This window comes from Talpa europaea (assembly GCF_964194135.1).
Source record: "Talpa europaea genome assembly, chromosome: 11".
In the NCBI taxonomy this organism is placed as follows: Eukaryota; Metazoa; Chordata; class Mammalia; order Eulipotyphla; family Talpidae; genus Talpa; species Talpa europaea.
The window spans coordinates 87,244-105,293 of NC_140078.1; the positions used below are offsets into that span (position 1 = coordinate 87,244).

At 74.0% G+C, this 18,050-nt stretch overlaps 1 protein-coding gene across 1 annotated transcript; it reads left to right on the plus strand.

The window, feature by feature from the left end:
• Positions 1–6,434: 6,434 nt before the first annotated feature.
• On the plus strand, positions 6,435–16,869 carry HELZ2 (helicase with zinc finger 2; the record flags this gene model as incomplete). Its single annotated transcript, XM_084246582.1, is given in 20 exon segments — positions 6,435–6,727; positions 6,923–7,106; positions 7,204–7,311; positions 7,561–8,078; positions 8,148–8,789; positions 9,469–10,252; positions 10,348–10,423; positions 10,497–14,181; positions 14,292–14,413; positions 14,416–14,473; positions 14,475–14,614; positions 14,707–14,856; positions 14,922–15,069; positions 15,147–15,263; positions 15,333–15,525; positions 15,597–15,731; positions 15,803–16,021; positions 16,133–16,289; positions 16,454–16,621; positions 16,745–16,869. Coding segments are annotated over 20 exon segments (8,007 nt in total). The 5' UTR covers positions 6,435–6,449.
• Positions 16,870–18,050: the final 1,181 nt, after the last annotated feature.

An 18,050-nucleotide genomic window follows, 5' to 3' on the forward strand; every position in this document is an offset into this window, starting at 1 on the left:
CCTTGCTGAGGGCGCGTGCCCAGCGCAGGCTGGGGGCTCGCATTGGCTCCGGGCGCCCCGGGCCGTCCAGCCTCGTCCCCACCTCTGCTTCGTGCTCTGCCTTGTGCGCCTGCTCCGCTGTCCTGGGGGCGGCTGGGCCTGCGGCGGACTTGACCTTCTGTCAGGGGTCAGCCGCGCCTGGGCGTCCGCTTCTGGGAGGGCCAGAGCGCTGGGGCCGCGTGTGCACCCCGGAGGGCTGGGTCCGGGCGGGGCCCCTGCCCGCAGCAGGAGAGGCGCTCCTCGTTGGGGGCAGGGGCGGGAGGGGACCCGCTGCTCATTCAGGAGCGGCACCCTCGCCCCTGGCGAGGGTCGCCCAGCGTGACGGGGCGAGAGGGCCACCGAGGTGCGGTGGTGCTGGCACAGGAGCAGCATGCCCGTGGCTGCGTCCCCCTGCCGAGGGTGCCGGGGGCAGGCCCACCTAGGCCGGCGTGCGGGGAGGCTTCCCAGCTGCCCGGCTGCCCAGAAGGGTGCGCAGGGTGAGGCCCCGGGTGCAGGCCCCTCGGGGGCGGGGCCTGGACAGCGGCTGGCGGCCTCCGCTTCCGCCCTCCGGGGCCGGAGCTACAGGAGCAGCCGCGCCCGGTGACCTTCTGCCGGGACAGCACCGCGAAGGGCGGTCCAAGAGGCCCTGGCGGCTGTCGGGGGCTGGTGTGCAGGGGCGCCCCTCCCTGCACGGGGTCCCCCCAGCCACAGGCCAGGGTGTGGCCGCGGCCGGGCAGGAGGGTCCTGGAGGCCAGGCCCGGGTCAAAGTCCTGTGTGGGCGGGTCGCACCAGAGGCAGGAGGACGAGACCCACACGGTCAACAAACCGAGGCGGGGCCCGGGTGAGCGGCCGAGTGGCGCTGGTGCCGCAGCCGGGGCCGGGCGAAGGCCTGACTCACAGCAGGCGTCCTGCGGCCGGGCAGGCCGAGGGGCGCCGCGGATCCCCAACCTTGCACGCTCCGCTGGCCCGCTGCGTGCCGCGCACAGAGCACAAGGCAGACCCCTGGTGCGAGACGTCTGTGTCCCCTTGTGCAGAGGGCGCAGGGCCACGGACGCCCGTGAGGCTCCCCGTCACCCTCCCCTCGTGGGCCCTGGCAGGACGCCGAGCCCGGGAGCCCCCCCCAGTCTAAGGCACCTCCTTGCGGGCCGGGCAGAGGGGCCGGGCGGAGAGGAGCACCTCGGGACCCGGACGCGGGCTGCAGGGGCCTCTCCTCACCCTCGTCCCTTCCAAGCGCCGCCTCCCGGACCCGGCCCTGGCACAAGCCCCCGACGAGGCGCCATCGCGGCTGCTTCACATCTGCCCCACGCGCCCGTGCCCTGGCCCTGGCCGCCCCTGCCCAGGGCCTCACACCATCAATGATTAAGCCGGGCCTGACCCCAGGACAGGGCGGGCACACGTGGCCGTCCTCGGGGCAGGAGGGAGTGACTCCTGCGTGGGCCGGGCTCCGGGGACCGGGCATGAGGCCTGTGCTGCCCACCTTGCCACGCGTCCCCGCGGCTCGGCCCTCTCACGGGAAGTCTCCGCCCACCGGCTCTCACCTTGGCCTGCCCCTCCCTTGCCGCCTCCAGTTTGTGGGGGCCTCTCTGGGGATGCCCAAGGGCGGTGAGTGGGTGCTGGGCCGGGACCCTGAGGACAGTGCCCGGGGCTGAGGGTGTGGCGGGCTGGGGCGCTGTCTGGGGCCGGTGCCCTGCCAGCAGGGCTCCTGTGGCGCCATCAGGGAAGGTTCTGGACCGGAGGTGACGCAACCCCGCGTCGCCTGGAGGCCAGGCCGGGAGGGAAAAGCGGGCGGGGTCGTGCAACTTCCGGCCATTGTGCTGCCCGGTGGGGCGCCCTCTGTGTCCTCGGGAGCACAGCACGCAGGCAGCCCCGCAAAATGTGGGGGGGCAAGTCTGTGCCCCTCCCCTGCCGGCCACAGCTGACCTCCATTTCCGGCCACGGCTGGGGTGTTGCGTCCTGGGCCCCCTTTAACTCAAGGGCCACTTCTGTGCCCTGGACTATTTTCTTCAGTCTTTGGCAAAAGCTGCATTTCAGGCCCCCGCACCCTAGTCGTCCATGGTTGGGGGCACCGTGCTCTGGGTGTGATTTCGGGGTGCAGCGTGGGGCAGGGGTCTGGCCCGAGGTGCCTCCGCCGTGGGCGCGAGGTGGGCACGCAGGCGGCGCCCACTCTGGCCTTCCCTGCCCTGGCTGCGGCTCCTCAGCGCGCCCAGGGCCTCGGCCCGTCGGGGGGCGGTGCCTGCGTGGCCACTAGGCCAGGCCTGCGGGGGGGTGGGGGAGCCTGGCCGCTGCGACCCCCACGACCCTCCTCCCACTCCAGCACGGTGTGGAGCCTGGCGCCCGCCCGGTCCACATGGCTCGGAAGCGGGTCCCGGCAGCGCTCAGCGGCGGCGACTTCCAGGCCCGGCTGCCCCGGGCTGGGTCCGCGCCGGCCGCGTCCAGGGCTCCCTGTCTCCGGCAGCACCAGCGTCCTCCGCGCCGCGTCCCTCGGGTCAGGCGCGGGGGGCCAGGGAGCGTGGCGGGCGCGGCCCTCCCGTCTGCTGCCGGCGCGGCCTCCCTCTCGGGACGGCCAAGCTCGTGGTGTCGGACGCTGACTCCGCGGCCGGCCGTGCGCTGGGCCTGCGCGGCTCACTGCTGCCTGCCCGGGGCTCCGCCCGCGAGCCCACACGTGCCACCCGCGCGCGTGCTGCCCGCGGCCCCTTGCTCCCGGGGAAGGACCAAGACCCGTCGTGCTGTGCGAATGGCGGGATCCTCCCCTCTGCCGCTGAGTGACGTTCCCGTGTGTGGTTGTGTGTGGGGTGGTGTGGGGTGGGGAGTGTTGTGGGGGGTGTGTGGGGTGTTGTGGGGTGGGGAGTGTTGTGGGGGGTGTGTGGGGTGTTGTGGGGTGGGGAGTGTTGTGGGGGGTGTGTGTGGTGTGTGTGGGGTGTTGTGGAGTGGGGAGTGTTGTGGGGGGTGTGTGGGGTGTTGTGGGGTGGGGAGTGTTGTGGGGGGTGTGTGGGGTGTTGTGGGGTGGGGAGTGTTGTGGGGGGTGTGTGTGGTGTGTGTGGGGTGTTGTGGGGTGGGGAGTGTTGTGGGGGGTGTGTGGTGTGTGTGGGGTGTTGTGGGGTGGGGAGTGTTGTGGGGGGTGTGTGGTGTGTGTGGGGTGTTGTGGGGTGGGGAGTGTTGTGGGGTGTGTGTGGGGTGGTGTGGGGTGGGAGTGTTGTGGGGGGTGTGTGGTGTGTGTGGGGTGTTGTGGGGTGGGAGTGTTGTGGGGGGTGTGTGGTGTGTGTGGGGTGGTGTGGGGTGGGGAGTGTTGCGGGGGGGGTGTGGGGTGTTGTGGGGTGGGGAGTGTTGCGGGGGGGGTGTGTGGGGTGGTGTGGGGTGTGGTGTGGGGTGTGCGTGTGAGTGTTGTGCTGCAGTGTGCTCCTGTGGGGTGTGGGCTGTGTGTGCGGGGCGGCTGGCACCCCTCCCCGGGCTGGGGCTGGGGCTGGCGCTGGCGGGCAGTGCCGCGGGGCAGGGGACGAAGCCTGGCCGCGCCGACCCGTTTGCCGGCGGGGTTGCCGGATCCTTGCCTGGTCGTCGCGGGTTCCGGCCGCAGGTGCCCGCGGTGCCGCCGCCCCCAGCCCCCAGCGGCCTGGCGGGCCCGGGCCTCTCCCTGGGCCCCGCGCGGGCGGCAGCCGGAGCCGCGGCCGGTGCCCGAGGGTCACTGCGTGTGGGGGCGTGTCCGCGGCCTTGCCCTCTCCAGGGGCGGCGGGGCGCGCGGGCCGCAGGGGCAGAGACGCGCCGGCTGTGGTCCGCCCGGGGCCCCGGAGCCGGTGGGCAGGCGCCGGCTGTTCCCCGCCCCGCGTCCGCTGGCAGAGGCGCTGCGGGCCCGCGCTGTCCACGGCCTCACGCACTCGGCTGGGAGCGGTCTGGCGGCACTCTGGGCAGGCACGGGGTCCCCTCGCCCTTGGGGTGCTCCTGGCCCCGGGCCCCGGGTCGGAGTCCGCTGCGGGCTCGCGGGGGCTGCACTGGGCGCTCTGCTGCCGGCCGCTGGGCCGCCCCGGGCCTCCGGCTCCTCTAGGGGGCCAGGGGGACGCTGGGGGTCCCGAGGCCCAGCCCAGAGCCGCCTCTGCCTCCCCAGGCAGCAGGCGAGGCTGTGCCCACACGGGCTGGGGCCAGTTAGGAGTTGGGGGGCCTGCCCTCGGCCTGTTGGCCGCCGTCCAAGACCCCCCTTCTGGAGGAGAGGGACCCCCATCAGCCAGGGCGCCAGTCCAGGCCCCCCACAGCCCAGCGCCCCCCAGCGACGGCCTCTTGGGGTGTCTGGTGAGGCTGGAACCGGGAGCCGTGAGGCCGTGGGGTGGTGGTCACGGGGCCAGAGCAGCGGGGGCAGGGGCTGCGGGGTGCGGGTGGGAGACGGCGGGGTGCAGGCAGAGGCCAGGGTCCCGCTGCTTCAGGGCAGCAGGGATGGGGGGGTGGGGCGCCGGCTGGGGTGCGGGGCCGGCGCTGTGGGGTCAGGAGTCGGGACAGTGTGGGGGCTGGTCGTGAGGGGGGGTGAGGGGGTCTTGGGGCGCTGGGGTTAGTCGAGGGGCTCGCGGGGCGCGGGGGTCCGCGGGGGGGCGCGGGGGGGGCGCGGGGTTCCGCGGGGGTTCCGCGGGGGGGACGCGGGGGTTCCGCGGGGGGGTTCCGCGGGGGGGCGCGGGTCGCGGGGGGGGGCGGGCGCGGGGGTCCGCGGGGGGGGTCCGCGGGGGGGGCGCGGGGGGGCGCGGGGGGCCGGCGCCCTGCGGGGCGGGGCGGGGCGGGGCGGGGGCGGCCGGCGGGCGGGCGGGCGGGCGGGGCGGGGCGGGGGGCCGTGAGGTAATTTCCGCGGCTCGCGTCAGGCCTTGAGTCACCCCGGGGCAGAATCGAAAGTGATCGTCGGGCCGGGGCGGGCGCGGGGCGCGGGGCTTGGCCGCTGGGGCGTCGGGCGGCGGCGGGGCCCCGGCGGCGCAGGGTAAGGCGGGGGCCGGGGCCGGGGCCGGGGCCGGGGCTGCTCCCGCCCGGCGGGCGCGCTGGGGCGCGAGGGGCGGGGCGGCCGGGCGGGCGCGGGACCCCGAGTGCAGACGGGGCAGCGGCAGCGCCCCCGCCCGCCCCCCGCCGCCCCCCGCCGCCCCGGTGGGGGGAGGTACGGGGAGGGGGTGCCGGGGGGCGGTGCCGGGGGGCGGTGCCGGGGGTCGGGGGGCGTGCGGGGGGGGCGGGCAGCGCCTCCTGGCCAGCAGCCCGGCCTGGCCGCGAGGGGCCGGTGGCCGCTGGAGCCCCAGACCCCGTCCCCGGGGCCTTCCCGCCGCCCCTGGGGTCTCGTCCTCCTGGGGCGCCGCCGCCGGAGGGGCCCCTCCCCCCACCCGGCCTTTGAAAACATCCTCGCGCGCCCCGAGTTCCCCGCGGGCTCCCGCCCCCCCGCCCCTCCCGGCCCCAGCCGACCCCGCGGCCTTTCCGCAGACGGGGCGCCGCGAGTGGGGGCGCCGGGGCGCAAGCAGGGCCGGGCAGGGCTGCTGGGGGGCCCGGGAGTGCGGGGGCCCCCCAGGGCCGGGCAGGCGCCTGTGGGCCCGGCTGGAGGCCCCTCGCAAGGGGAGCGGCGGGCTCGGCCCCCAGTCTGCCCCCCCCCCCCTGACCCTGCCCTCGCCGCCCTCCCAGCCTTCTCGCCGAGGGAGCGCCCCCCAGGACCCGCTGAGCCGCCGCAGGAGCTGTCCACGAGCCCGCAGGTGCCCGAGATGGCGGCCCCGGGGTCCGGCCCGCCCAAGGAGGCGGCGCTGGCCCGGCTGCGGGCGCAGGTGGAGCTGTGCCTGGGCTGCTCGCGCTGCACCCAGCGCCTCAACGACAGCACCTACTTCCTGCGCCCCGTGGAGCACAGCTGCCCCCGCGAGATGCTCCTGGCCCGCTGCAGGGGGGCGGACAAGAGCCGGCCCTGGCGCAAGGTGGACCGCCGGCCCGGCTTCCCCCGGCCGGCCCGCTACGAGGTGTGCCGCTACTACCGGCCCTGGCTGGGCTGCCCGCGCCACCGCAACCAGTGCACCTTCGCCCGCAGCCCCGAGGAGGCGCTGGTCTGGACCTTCGAGCGCGAGCACGGCGTCCGGCGGCTGTGGCTGAAGGCCGCGCTGCAGGGGGCCCCGGGCGGCAGGGCCCCGGGAGAGCCGTCCAGCCCGGCGGACGCCGTGCTCAGTGAGTTCGGCGGCCACTTCCAGCTGCTCTGTTCCCACTGCTTCCGACGCTGCCCCCCGCACCTGAGCCCCGTGGACCCCCAGGGGCGGTGCCCCAAGCACGGGGCCTGCCCTCCGCTGCTGGCCCACGTGAGCGCCGAGGGCCGCCGCAAGCAGCAGGTGGTGGAGGTGCGGCCGCGGCCCCGCTACGGCCAGGCGCTGACCTACTGCATGTACGTGGCGCGCGGCCGGCGCTGCCGGCACGGAGCCCCCCGATGCCAGTACGCGCACAGCGCCGTGGAGATGGCCGTGTGGGAGGCTGAGCAGCTGGGGGGGCTCCGGAGGGGGGACCTGCTTCCCCCTCCCATCCCCAAGGGGGTCAGGCCCCCAGGCGCCCCCACCCAGGGACCAGGGGTCCAGCTGTACTGCCCAGCCTGCCTGGTGACCTGCAGCTCGCAGGAAGCCTTCGAGAACCATTGCTCCTCCCTGGAGCACTCGCAGATGGTGGTCCTGGACCACAGTGCGGCCTGGGAGCACCGCAGCCCGCCCATGGGGCTCTCCACCTTCGAGCTCTGCCCCAGGTAGGGACCGCGGCCAACGCGGGGACCGGCGGGTGCCCTGTTGCCGCCCTGTGACCACTGGCCCTCGTCGACCCCTGGGGGGTGGGCGGCAGCCAGGACTCGCCCGGGGCTCCCGCACACAGGCCAGCGGGGCCGGGGTTCAGCCCAGCACAGCCTGCGGACCCCCCAGGCCTGACCTCTGCGAGTTGCCCCCAGGCCTGACCTCTGCGAGTACGGGGATGCGTGCACCAAGGCGCACTCGCCGCAGGAGCTGCGGGAGTGGGAGCAGCGGGTGCAGGCCGTGCAGCTGCGGAAGAAGGAGGCCTGTCAGGAGGGGCTGGCGCCGTACCAGGCGCGGCTGCTGGACGAATACCAGCGCAGCAGCAGCGAGGTCCTGGTGGTGAGTGCCCGGGGCTGGGGCGGGTCCTGGTGTGAGAGGCCGGGGCCGGGTGGGGGGCGCCCAGCGGCCCTGCTGCAGCCCAGACTTCCCTGCACAGCTGGCCGAGGCAGTGGACGGCGTGTCCGTGACCTGTGACCAGCCCCTGCTCCATCAGGCCGAGGAGAAGGAGATCCATCACACCTGGACCTTCACTGTGCACTCCGAGGTGAGAGGCCGGCGGGACAGCCCAGTGGACAGGGTCGGGTCGGGGTCGGCACTGAGTGTTGAGGGACTGAATTCCCGGGCCAGGCCGTGGGGGGCCCCCAGGGATGTCTGACGCAGCAAGGGACGCTGGTCACCTCATGCCCTAAGGTCCCCTCTGGGGCAGGCTTTGAGCCCATTGAGCAGAGGGAGCCTGGCCAGGGCATGGCGGGAGGAGGCTCCCGGCTGGGCCTCATGCCCGCCCTCCCTGCAGGAGCTGCTGCGGCACGTGGCCCTGCTCCGGCGGGAGCCAGGGGCGGCGTTCTGGCTGGAGGCACCCAGCCTCCCGCAGGGCCAGCGCTACGCAGAGGGCAGGCGCTTCTGCGTGCCTGGCTGTCCCGCCCAGGCCCGCGTGGGGGTGCGGGTGCAGAGCGAGGCCTTCGGCACCTTCGAGCAATGGCTGGTCCTGGACTTCGGCCGCCGTCCGGCGCTGCTGCGGAGGCTGGAGCTGCGGCTGGGCCTGGGGTGTGGCCTGGAGGCCCGGGGGCCGCCGGCCCCTGGCCAGTGTGAGGAGCTGGAGCGCTGGCACACCGGCAACCGCCACGTGGTGCCCAGCGTGGAGCGGACAGCCGAGGAGACGGCCCTGATGGCCAAGTACAAGGCGCCTGCCCTGGCCCTGGACTTCAGCCGTGGCGGCTCGGCCCCAGGGCCCGTCTCCTGCGCCAACTACCGGCAGAGGATGCACCAGTTCCTGTACGAGGAGGAGGCGGCCCAGCAGCAGCTGGTGGCCAAGTGAGTAGGGCTGGTGAGGACGGGGCGGCGGGGGTGGCTCTGCTCAGCTGACCCACGTCCTCCGACCAGGCTGAACCTGCGGGGCCCGGTGACCCTGAAGACGGCGCTGCAGACGCCAGCCCTGGGCCTGCGCGTCTCGCCGGCCGGGACACTCTACGCCGAGGTCCCCATCCCATCCTGCCTGACGCCAGATACAGACCAGGGCTTCTTGCTGGGCCGGGCGGTCAGCACAGCCCTGGTCGCCCCAGTGCCGGCGCCCGACCTCACCGTGTTCGAGGCGCGACTGGAGCCCCGGGCCGGCTCGGAGTGCTCCCGCTGGCTGCTGCTGCCTGCCGGCTGCTGTCAGGCCCTGAAGCTGCAGCCCGAGACCAGTCCCGTCCTGGAGGTGCAGTTCCAGGTCGACCCCACGGCCTTCCGCCTCTGGCACCAGGCGGTGGACGCGCTGCCCGAGGAGCGCCTGGTGGTGCCCAACCTGGCGGCCTGCGCCCTGCCCCGCCCCCAGCGCACGCCGCCAGAGCTGCACGGCAACCGCAAGCAGAAGCTGGCCGTGGCCTTCATCGCGGGCAGCAGCCCGGGGGGCAGGCGGCCAGTGCCCCCTCTGCTCATCTACGGCCCCTTTGGCACCGGCAAGACCTACACGCTGGCCATGGCCTCCCTGGAGGTCATCCGGCAGCCGCACACCAGGGTGCTCATCTGCACGCACACCAACAGGTGAGCCCGGGCGCCCCTGGAGGCCTGGCCGCTCGCGCTGGCCGCCGCCCTCCCCACCCTGGGTCTCCGGGAGGGTGTGGTGGGCAAGGGTACGGCGCAGCCAGCAGCGCTTCCTGGGGGGAGGCCCTGGGATATTTTTAGAGAAACAGATTCTCTCTACCGTGAAGTTCCCCTTCTCAGTCCCTGGCCCTGCCGGCTGCCAGGCTCGGGGTCCCCGCCTCTGCCCGAGGCCCTGGCTCTGCCATGCGGCTCTGCTCCCTGGGCCGGCGCCGGACCTCCCTGCCAGCGCTGAGGCTGACCAGGAGCAGAGTCCAGGGCCGCCCCTGTCCTTTGGGCACCGGCTGCTTGGGGCGGGCTGCAGCTCCTGCTCTGCCTCTGCCTCTCCGCATGGCCAGCTCCTTCACCTCCTCCAGGACGCCCTCTCTGGCCGCCGGTGCTCTGTGCTGCTGCCCGGTCCTCCTCGTTGGGCCTGACCTCCCCCAGCTCCTTCACCTCCTCCAGGACGCCCTCTCTGGCCGCCCGGTGCTCTGTGCTGCTGCCCGGTCCTCCTCGTCGGGTCTGACCTTCCTTTGTTTCTTTATCTGTGCGTCTGTCCCTTCTGCTGATCTCTGTGCTCCGTGGGGCAGGACGCGGTCTGCCTGCCAGCCGGGGCCCGCGCCCACACACCCTCTCCCCCCAGCGCGGCGGACATCTACATCCAGGAGCACTTCCACAGCTACGTCAGCAGCGGCCACCCCGAGGCCACCCCGCTCCGGGTGATGTACGCAGACCGGCCGCCCAGCCAGACGGACGCGGCCACGCTGCAGTACTGCTGCCTGACGGCCGATGGCCAGGCCTTCCGCCCGCCCGGCCAGGCCGAGCTGGAGCAGCACCGCATCGTGGTGACCACCACCTCGCAGGCCCGCGAGCTCCGCGTGCCGCGCGGCTTCTTCTCGCACATCCTCATCGACGAGGCAGCGCAGATGCTGGAGTGCGAGGCGCTGACCCCGCTGCGCTACGCGGCCCCCGGCACCCGCGTGGTGCTGGCTGGCGACCACCTGCAGGTGGCGCCCCGGCTGTTCAGCGCGCCGCGAGCCCAGGCGGCCGCGCACACGCTGCTGCACCGGCTCTTCCGGCACTACCAGCGCCAGGCGCTGCCGGCCGCCCGGGACAGCCGTGTGGTCCTGCACGAGAACTACCGCTGCACCGAGGCCATCGTGCGCTTCGTGTCGCGCCACTTCTACCTGGCCCAGGGCGAGCCCATCCGCGCCAGCGGCTGCGTCCCACCCCACCCCCAGCTCTACCCGCTGGCCTTCTGTCACGTGGCCGGCCGCCCCGAGCGCGACCTGTCCATGACGTCCTGGCTCAACGCGGCCGAGGTGGCCCAGGTGGTGGAGAAGGTGCAGGAGGCCCACGACACCTGGCCCCGCTGCTGGGGCGGCCGCGAGCAGAGGCTCATCTGCGTCGTGTCCCAGGGCGCCCAGGTGAGCACGTGGGGGCGGGGAGGGGTTGGGGGCGCCCTCTCAGTCCCCCGCCTCAGCCCCAGCCGGGCCGCCCTTCACTGCCCCATGTGTCCCAGGTGAGTGCGCTGAGGCAGGAGCTGCGGAGGCGGGACCTGGGCCAGGTGTCTGTGGGCAGCTTTGAGATCCTGCCAGGTGAGTGGCCCCCGGGCGGTGCTGGGGGAGGGGGGTCGTGCGCCGGGCCCCCCCTGACTGTGCCCCCCTCTAGGACGGGAGTTCCGGGTGGTGGTGCTCAGCACGGTGCACACCCGCCGCAGCCTGCAGGGCGCGGGCGCACCCGCCGGGGACTTCTTCACTGACGCCCGCGTGCTCAACACAGTGCTGACCCGCGCGCAGTCGCTGGTGGTAGCCGTGGGCGATGCCGTGGCTCTCTGCTCCACGGGGCCCTGCAGTAGGCTGTGGAAGAGCTTCATCCGGGAGTGCGTGGAGCACCACAGCGCCTGCCCCGAGGGGCTGTCCCTGCAGCAGATCGAGCAGGGTGTGCTGCAGCAGCAGCACTGGCGGCCGGGGGCACTCCAGGCAGAGGGTGCTGTGGCCGCGGTGGCCGAGGACGCTGTCCCGGAGCCGGGGGCTGCGGGGGCCCCCACTGCGGTGCACACGGCTGAGGCTGAGGCTGAGGGGGGTGCCTCCCAGCCCAAGACCGCGGCCTCGGGGGGCACAGCCATGCTGCAGGCCCAGCCGGTGGCCACGGAGGGCGGAGCGCCCACAGGCCCCGAGGATGCTGAGGACGCCGAGGACGCCGAGGACTCGGAGTCTGACTTCTGGCCTTCGGATGGGGAGCTCAATGCCGACGACGCCATCCTGCAGGAGCTGCTGGATGAGAGCCGGAACATGACGGTGACTGTCCGGGAGGACGGGCTGCTGGACATGGTGGCCGGTCCTGCGTCCCCGCAGCAGGCCCGCCAGTACGTGAACCTGCCCCGGGCCAAGCTGCAGAGCCTGCTGCGCACGCAGCCCGAGCTGTACCACCGCTGTGTCTTCACGCAGGAGACCTTCGACCGGGCCAGCGCCGTCCCGCTGGATCCGGCGGGTCCTGGCCCTATCCAGGTCCGGGGCCGCCGGCACTGCGGGATGGCCTTCACTGGGGACGAGGTGCTGGTCGAGGTCCTGGGCGGGGCCCCTGGGGACAGGGGCTGTCCGGGGCGGCCACAGGGCCGCGTGGTGGGCGTGCTCCGGCGGCAGCGCCGCGAGCTGGCCTTCGTGTGCCGCATGGACGAGTGGGACACGCGCATCATGACCCCCATCGACGGCTCCGTCACCAAGATCTTCGTGGCGGAGCTGAAGGACCCGCAGCAGGTGCCGGTGCACCGCCTGGTGCGGGGCCGCCTGCAGAAGGTGGGCTTTGAGCGGCTCCCCCCCGAGGCCCGGCACCGCCGGCTCTTCCGGGTGCTGGTGGTCCTGTGGCGTGAGCGCTTCTACTACCCGCTGGGCATCATCCTGGAGGTGCTGCCCGAGGCCACCACCTGGGAGCACGGCCTGCACATCCTGGACCTGGAGCATGGCCTGAAGGCACCCGCCCCGGACCCGGCCTCGGTGGCCAGGGCCGTGCAGAAGCTCCAGGCGGAGCTGGGTCGGGCGCCCGGGGGCAGGGAGGACTGCCGCGGCTTCCTGACCTTCACCGTGGACCCCCAGGGGGCCAGCCAGCTGGACGACGCCCTGAGCGTGCGGGACCTGGGCCCCAGGTACGAGGTGGCTGTGCACATTGCCGACGTGGCCAGCTTGCTGCCCAGGGACGGGGCTCTGGACCTGGAGGCCCGCAGGCGGGGCCTTGCCTTCTACGCCCCTGACCGGGAGCCGGTGGCCATGCTGCCAGCCGACCTCAGCCGGGACGCGCTCAGCCTCCTGCCGGGCCAGGACCGCCTGGCCTTCTCCCTCTTCCTCACTGTCGAGAAGGGCAGCGACCAGCTCAGGGGCCAGCGCTTTGCGCCCTCCGTGGTCTGCTCCAACTTCCAGCTGACCTACGAGTCGGCCGAGCAGCTGATCACGGGGCACCCTGGTGCCGGCCTGGAGCTGCCCACCTGCCTGGACTCTGTGGAGGCCTGTGTGGCTGCCGCCTGCCACCTGGCCAGGGTGCTGCGCCGGCGCCGGCTACAGGGCGGCCGCCACCACGAGCAGCCTGAGGAGGACGGCACACTGGGCGCCCGCGCCGCCCACATCATGGTCAAGGAGTACATGGTCCAGTTCAACAGCCTGGTGGCAGAGTTCCTGGTGGGCAGCGAGCCCACGCGGACGGTCACCCCACTGCGCTGGCAGCCTGCGCCTGGCGCCCGGCAGCTGGAGGCCCTGGGCGAGAAGCACCGGGCGCTGGTGCCCCTGTCACTGCACCTGCGCCAGCACCTGCAGGGCGGTCCGCCCGGCGCGCAGCTGACCGTCCTGGCCGCCCTCTGGGGGCACATCCAGCAGGCTGCCCGCACCCAGGACCTGAGCTTGCTGGTGGACCTGCTGACCACGGACGACCTGCACCCGGCACTGGCCTTTGTGGGCCTCGACCTCCGCAGGGCCCTGGGCCGCTCGACCTTTGGCCGGTCCCGCCAGGGTGACCAGCAGCCGGCCCGCCACTACGCGCTGCAGGTGGACTGGTACACCTGGGCGACTTCGCCCATCCGCAGGTACCTGGATGTGGTGGTGCAGCGCCTGTTGCTGCTGGCCCTGGGCCGGGGGGACTGTGCCTACTCGGCCAGCGACATCGACCGGCTGTGCCAGGACTTTGGCCGGCAGCACGCCCGCGCTCAGGGCTACCAGCGCCGGACCCACAACCTGCGCCTGGCCGTGCAGCTCCAGGCCCAGCCGCAGGACAAACTGGGCGTGGCGGTGGATGTGGAGGAGGGTGCCCGCTGCTTCAAGCTGCTCTTCCCTGCCAACCCCGACTCCCTGCCGGACCCCTGCCCTGTCTTCTACCGCTCCCTGCAGCTGGCCGAGCACCCCCACCGCCTGGCTGGCCGCCAGGGCCTGCGGCTCATGTGGCGGCGCCGCATCTACTCCGTGGGGGCCGCGGGGGCAGGCCCGCCGCTGCCCGGTGTGCTGCAGGACCCTCACACCCGGCCTGTGGATGCCGCCCTCTGGCAGCGGCTGCTGGAGCTGGTGGAGGCGGAGCAGTGGCCGCAGGCAGCCGCCCTGGTGCGGGAGCAGGGCGCCCAGGTGCCCCCTCGGCAGGCACCGGGCCAGGTGTGCCGCAGTCCCTGCGGGCACTTCGTGGAGGTGGTGCGGGAGCTGGGTGGCGGGGACGTGCTGCAGGTGCAGCTCGGGGCCTCCCTGCAGCGCGGCTTCCTGGCACCCGCCCTGCAGCTGTGGACCGTGGCGCCCGGCCTCAGCCTCTGCCTGGAGCATGTGGAGCGGCCCGGGGCCTGCTTCTCGGTCCCGGCGCCCACTGCGGGGCGGGACCGCTTCCGCAGCGTGGACGAGTACACCCGCCTGTGGGGGCCGTTCTGCTCCCTGGAGTCGGTTACCAGCGCGGTGGCCGAGAACGACTCCATCACGCTGCGGGGCGTCCCCATCACCTGGGACGCCCGGGAGGCCGGGGCCAAGGCGCCCAGCCGGCTCTGGGGCTCCTTCTTCCTGGAGGCCTCCTTCCTGCAGGAGCACTGCATCAACATCAGCTTCGGCCACTGCTACCTCTGCGTCCGGCTGGAGGGGCTGCCGGCCAGGCCCCCGGCGGGGGGCCCCGGGCCGCTCCTGGGCATCGACCCCCCCACGTACACCTGGGTGGCCCACGGGCTGACCGAGGACGCGGACGAGGCGGAGGGCTGGGCCGACCAGCCCGAGGCGCCCCGGCGGGTGCGCTTCTTCGTGCACCGCACGGCCCCGGAGACGGCCCCGGAGATGGCCCCGGAAGAGGCCCTGCGGCCCGGCGCCCGCTTCACTGTGGAGGTGCTGCCCAAGCAGCTTCCTGACCTGTAAGCGCTGGGGGCGCGGGGCCCTGCTTGGGGGCGGGAGTGCAAGGTTGGGGGGCAGCAGGCCCCTCCCTGGGGACTCTGCTGAGTGGCCCGTCTGCGCCCCTTCCCAGCCGCAAGGAGGAAGCTGTGAGGAGGCTGAGGGAAGCTTCCCAGCTGGTCATCAGCATCGCCCTGGGCCGGCCCATGCCACTGCCCCGCCCCGCGCCCGGCAGGCGCGCGCCCCCCAGAGGTAGGTCGGCGACCCCCGCCCCCCACGGCCACCTGGGGCGGAGTGTGCTCAGGGAGGTGCCTCCCTCCACAGGGGTCCCCAGCAGGTTCCTGGAGCTCCCCTCTCTGGACATCCCCGGAGGCCGCCACAGGCTGAACCCCAGCCAGGTTGGGGCTGTCAGGGAGGCACTGAAGAGGCCGTTCTCCGTCATCCAGGGCCCTCCAGGTGGGCCAGGCCGGGGGGGGGGGGGGGGGGGCGGGGGCGCGGGGGGGGCGGGGGCGCGGCGGGGGCGGGCCTGCTCACGGGCTGTCCCGCAGGCACGGGGAAGACCGTCGTGGGCCTGCACATCGTGTTCTGGCTCCAGAGGAGCAACGCGGAGCGCGCGCAGGCGGGCGGCCCCTCCGCCCCGGAGCAGCCCTGCGTCCTGTACTGCGGGCCCTCCAACAAGTCGGTGGACGTCCTGGCAGGTGCGTGGCCGGGGGCGGGGTGCCGCTGGGTGTGGGCATGGTGACAGCGGCCTCCTCCCCCCCAGGACTGCTCCTGAGCCGCGTGGCCGAGCTGAAGCCCCTGCGCGTGTACAGCGAGCAGGCGGAGGCCACTGAGTTCCCGGTGCCTGGCGTGAGCAGCAGGGGCCCGCCCAGGAGGACCCTGCGGGACGGGAGGCCCAACCAGGCCCTCAGGTGGGACCTGCTGGGGTGCTGGCCCTCGGGGGCAGGGCCGGGCAGGGCGGCCGTGGCCTCACGGGGCTCTCCCGCAGGAGCATCACCTTGCACCACCGGATCCGGCAGCCCTCCAACCCCTACGCGGCCGACATCAAGGCCTTTGACACCCGGCTGCAAAGTGGGGAGGTCTTCCCCAAAGAGGACCTCGCGCAGTAAGTGGCCAGGGCTACGGGCGCCCTCGGGGCCAGGTGGGCCCCGGCGAGCAGAGTGTCCTGCCGCAGGTACAGGAAGGTGATGGGCAAGGCCAGGAAGTACGAGCTGGAGCGGCACAGCGTGGTCCTGTGCACGTGCTCCTGCGCGGCCTCCGCCAGCCTCAAGAGCCTGGACGTGCGGCAGGTGCTGGTGGATGAGGCGGGCATGGCCACAGAGCCCGAGACCCTCATCCCCCTGGTGAGCTTCCCGCAGGCTGAGAAGGTGAGTGGCGCCCGCGGGAGGGGCGTGGCGGGGGCTGGCGGGGACGGGGTCACACGTCCTTCTGCCCCCAGGTGGTCCTCCTGGGGGACCACAAGCAGCTGCGGCCGGTCGTCAAGAACGAGCAGCTGCAGAACCTGGGGCTGGACCGGTCTCTCTTCGAGAGGTACCAGATGGACGCCTACATGCTGGACACGCAGTACCGCATGGTGGGTACCAGGGGGCCGGGCTGTGGCCTCTCGCTGCCCCCCCCTTCGCTGACCGGCTCCGCCCTCCACAGCACGAGGGCCTCTGTGCCTTTCCGTCCATGGAGTTCTACAAGCAGCAGCTGAAGACCTATGAGGGGCTGCGGCGTCCGCCCAGCGTCCTGGGCCACGCCAAGCGGGACAGCTGCCCTGTCATCTTCGGCCACGTGCAGGGCCACGAGCAGAGCCTGCTGGTGTCCACGGACGAAGGGAACGAGAACTCCAAGGCCAACCCGGAGGAGGTGGCGGAGGTGGTGAGTGCTGGGGGCTGCCCCGAGGGGGCAGGCGAGCGGAGGTGACCACTGGGGCCCCGGTGCCCAGGGCGGGGGGTCGGGTGGGCTTCACCGCACCCCTCGGTCTCGCAGGTCCGCATAGCCAAGCAGCTGACCCTGGGGAGGACTGTGGAGCCCAAGGACATCGCCGTCCTCACGCCCTACAACGCGCAGGCGGCCGAAATCAACAGGGCCCTCTTGCGAGAGGGCGTCGCGGGAGTGACCGTCTGCTCCATCACCAAGAGCCAGGGTGAGACTGTCCGGCACCGGCGAGTGTGGGGCGCTGGGAGGGCGGGGGCTGGTGGGGAGAGGGGTGCCGCTGGGGGCGTCCCTGTGAGCCTGGGGCGAGGGGCCTGGGGGTTGGGGAGAGGGGGCTGTTGGGGGCCAGGGGCCTCACGGGCGTCCTGCCTGCAGGCAGCGAATGGCGATACGTGCTGGTCAGCACTGTCCGATCCTGCCCGGAGGGCGATGTGGACCAGCGGCCCACCAAGGGCTGGCTGAAAAAGTTCCTGGGTTTCGTGGTGGACCCCAACCAAGTGAACGTGGCCATCACCCGGGCTCAGGAGGGCCTCTGCCTCATTGGTGAGGGCCGGGGCGGGGCGGCTCCTCCCGCGGGGCTGGTGGGGCTGGCGGGGTGGGCGCCTGGGTTGGGGCCGCTGGGAGGGGCTGCCGGGGGCTGGTGACCACTGACCTACCCCCTCGCAGGAGACCACCTGCTGCTGCGCTGCTGCCCGCTCTGGCGGCGGCTGCTGGACTTCTGCGAGGCCCGGCAGAGCCTGGTGCCCGCCAACCAGGTGCGGGTTCGGAGGCGGCCCGCTGTGGTTTGCTGAGGAGCCGCCGCCCGCCGGGACAGCGACGGAGCATCCCCAGCCCCTCGGCCCGCAGACCGCCCGGGCTAGCCGGGCTTGGGTGCTTGCTGTCTGGACGCCCTCCCGGGCCGCGCTGGGCTCCACTGGACCCCGCCTTTCATGGGTCCAGCCAGAGCCCTTCTCACTGGAAGGCCCAGCCCAAACTCAGGGCGGGCAGCGGGTCTTGGTATCCGGCCCACTGCCCCGTGTGCCCCCTGGGCGGGCCGGGCCCACCGGCCTCCCCACCCTCGCCCCGAATGTGCAATACCCCGTGGGGGCGCAGACGCCCGGCCGCTCTGGGCTGCGCCCCTCTGCCTGCGGCCTCCTCGGGCGGCTCGGCCGGCGGGGCGGGCGGGCTGGGGCGCGTCCTGGGGTGCGGGAAGGCGGTGTTTGCGGCCGCCCGGCAGGGCCGCTGTGCGGGGGCGTCTCTGCTTCCACGTTTTCTACAGGTCCCATTTCTACATTCCAGGTTCGTGTGTTTTCTAGGTGTCCGTGTCCCCCGATCCATGTTAACTTTATTATAAAGTCTGCGCGTCACTTCTTACTTGGGGGTGTTTTGTGGTCGGCCGGCGGTGGCCGCCCTCTGGCTGCGGGCTGCGTCCGTGTCCCGGGGCTCCCGGAGTGTGGGGGGCTGAAGCTGTCCGCCGCCCGGCGCCCCGCACGGCCTGTGCCTGGACGGGGAGCTGCTGAGCCTACTTGGTGCCGGGCGGATCCCGACCTCTGTCCCCAGGTGGGGCCGGCCTGGGGTCCGGGTCCAAGGGCCGCAGGCTGCCGGCCTTGCCAGCGTCCTGGCCGGGCTGCCCGGGCTCCTCGCCGGCGTGTGGGCAGGCCCGGGGCGGGCTGGCCGGGAAGCCTCCCGGTGCCGGCGGGGCGAGAGGCGGGCGGGGGTCACAGGGCCAGGCCGGCAGGGGACGGGCGTGGGGATGGACGGTCCCGGGGCTCCGCCTTCCGCGCGGAGAGCGGAGTCCACGGCGGGGAGGGGGGGCGGGGGGGCTTCCGGGAGGAAGGGGCGTGGCGGGCAGGGCGGCAGGAAGCTGGGGGGGCGGGGGCCCCCACTCTCCGAGGGTGGGGCCTCGGGTCGGGCTGCCCCGTCGAACCGCGAGGGGGCCTGAGCGCGGGGGAGGGAGGCGCGGGGCGCCCCAGTGTCAGGCCGCAGCCGGGCT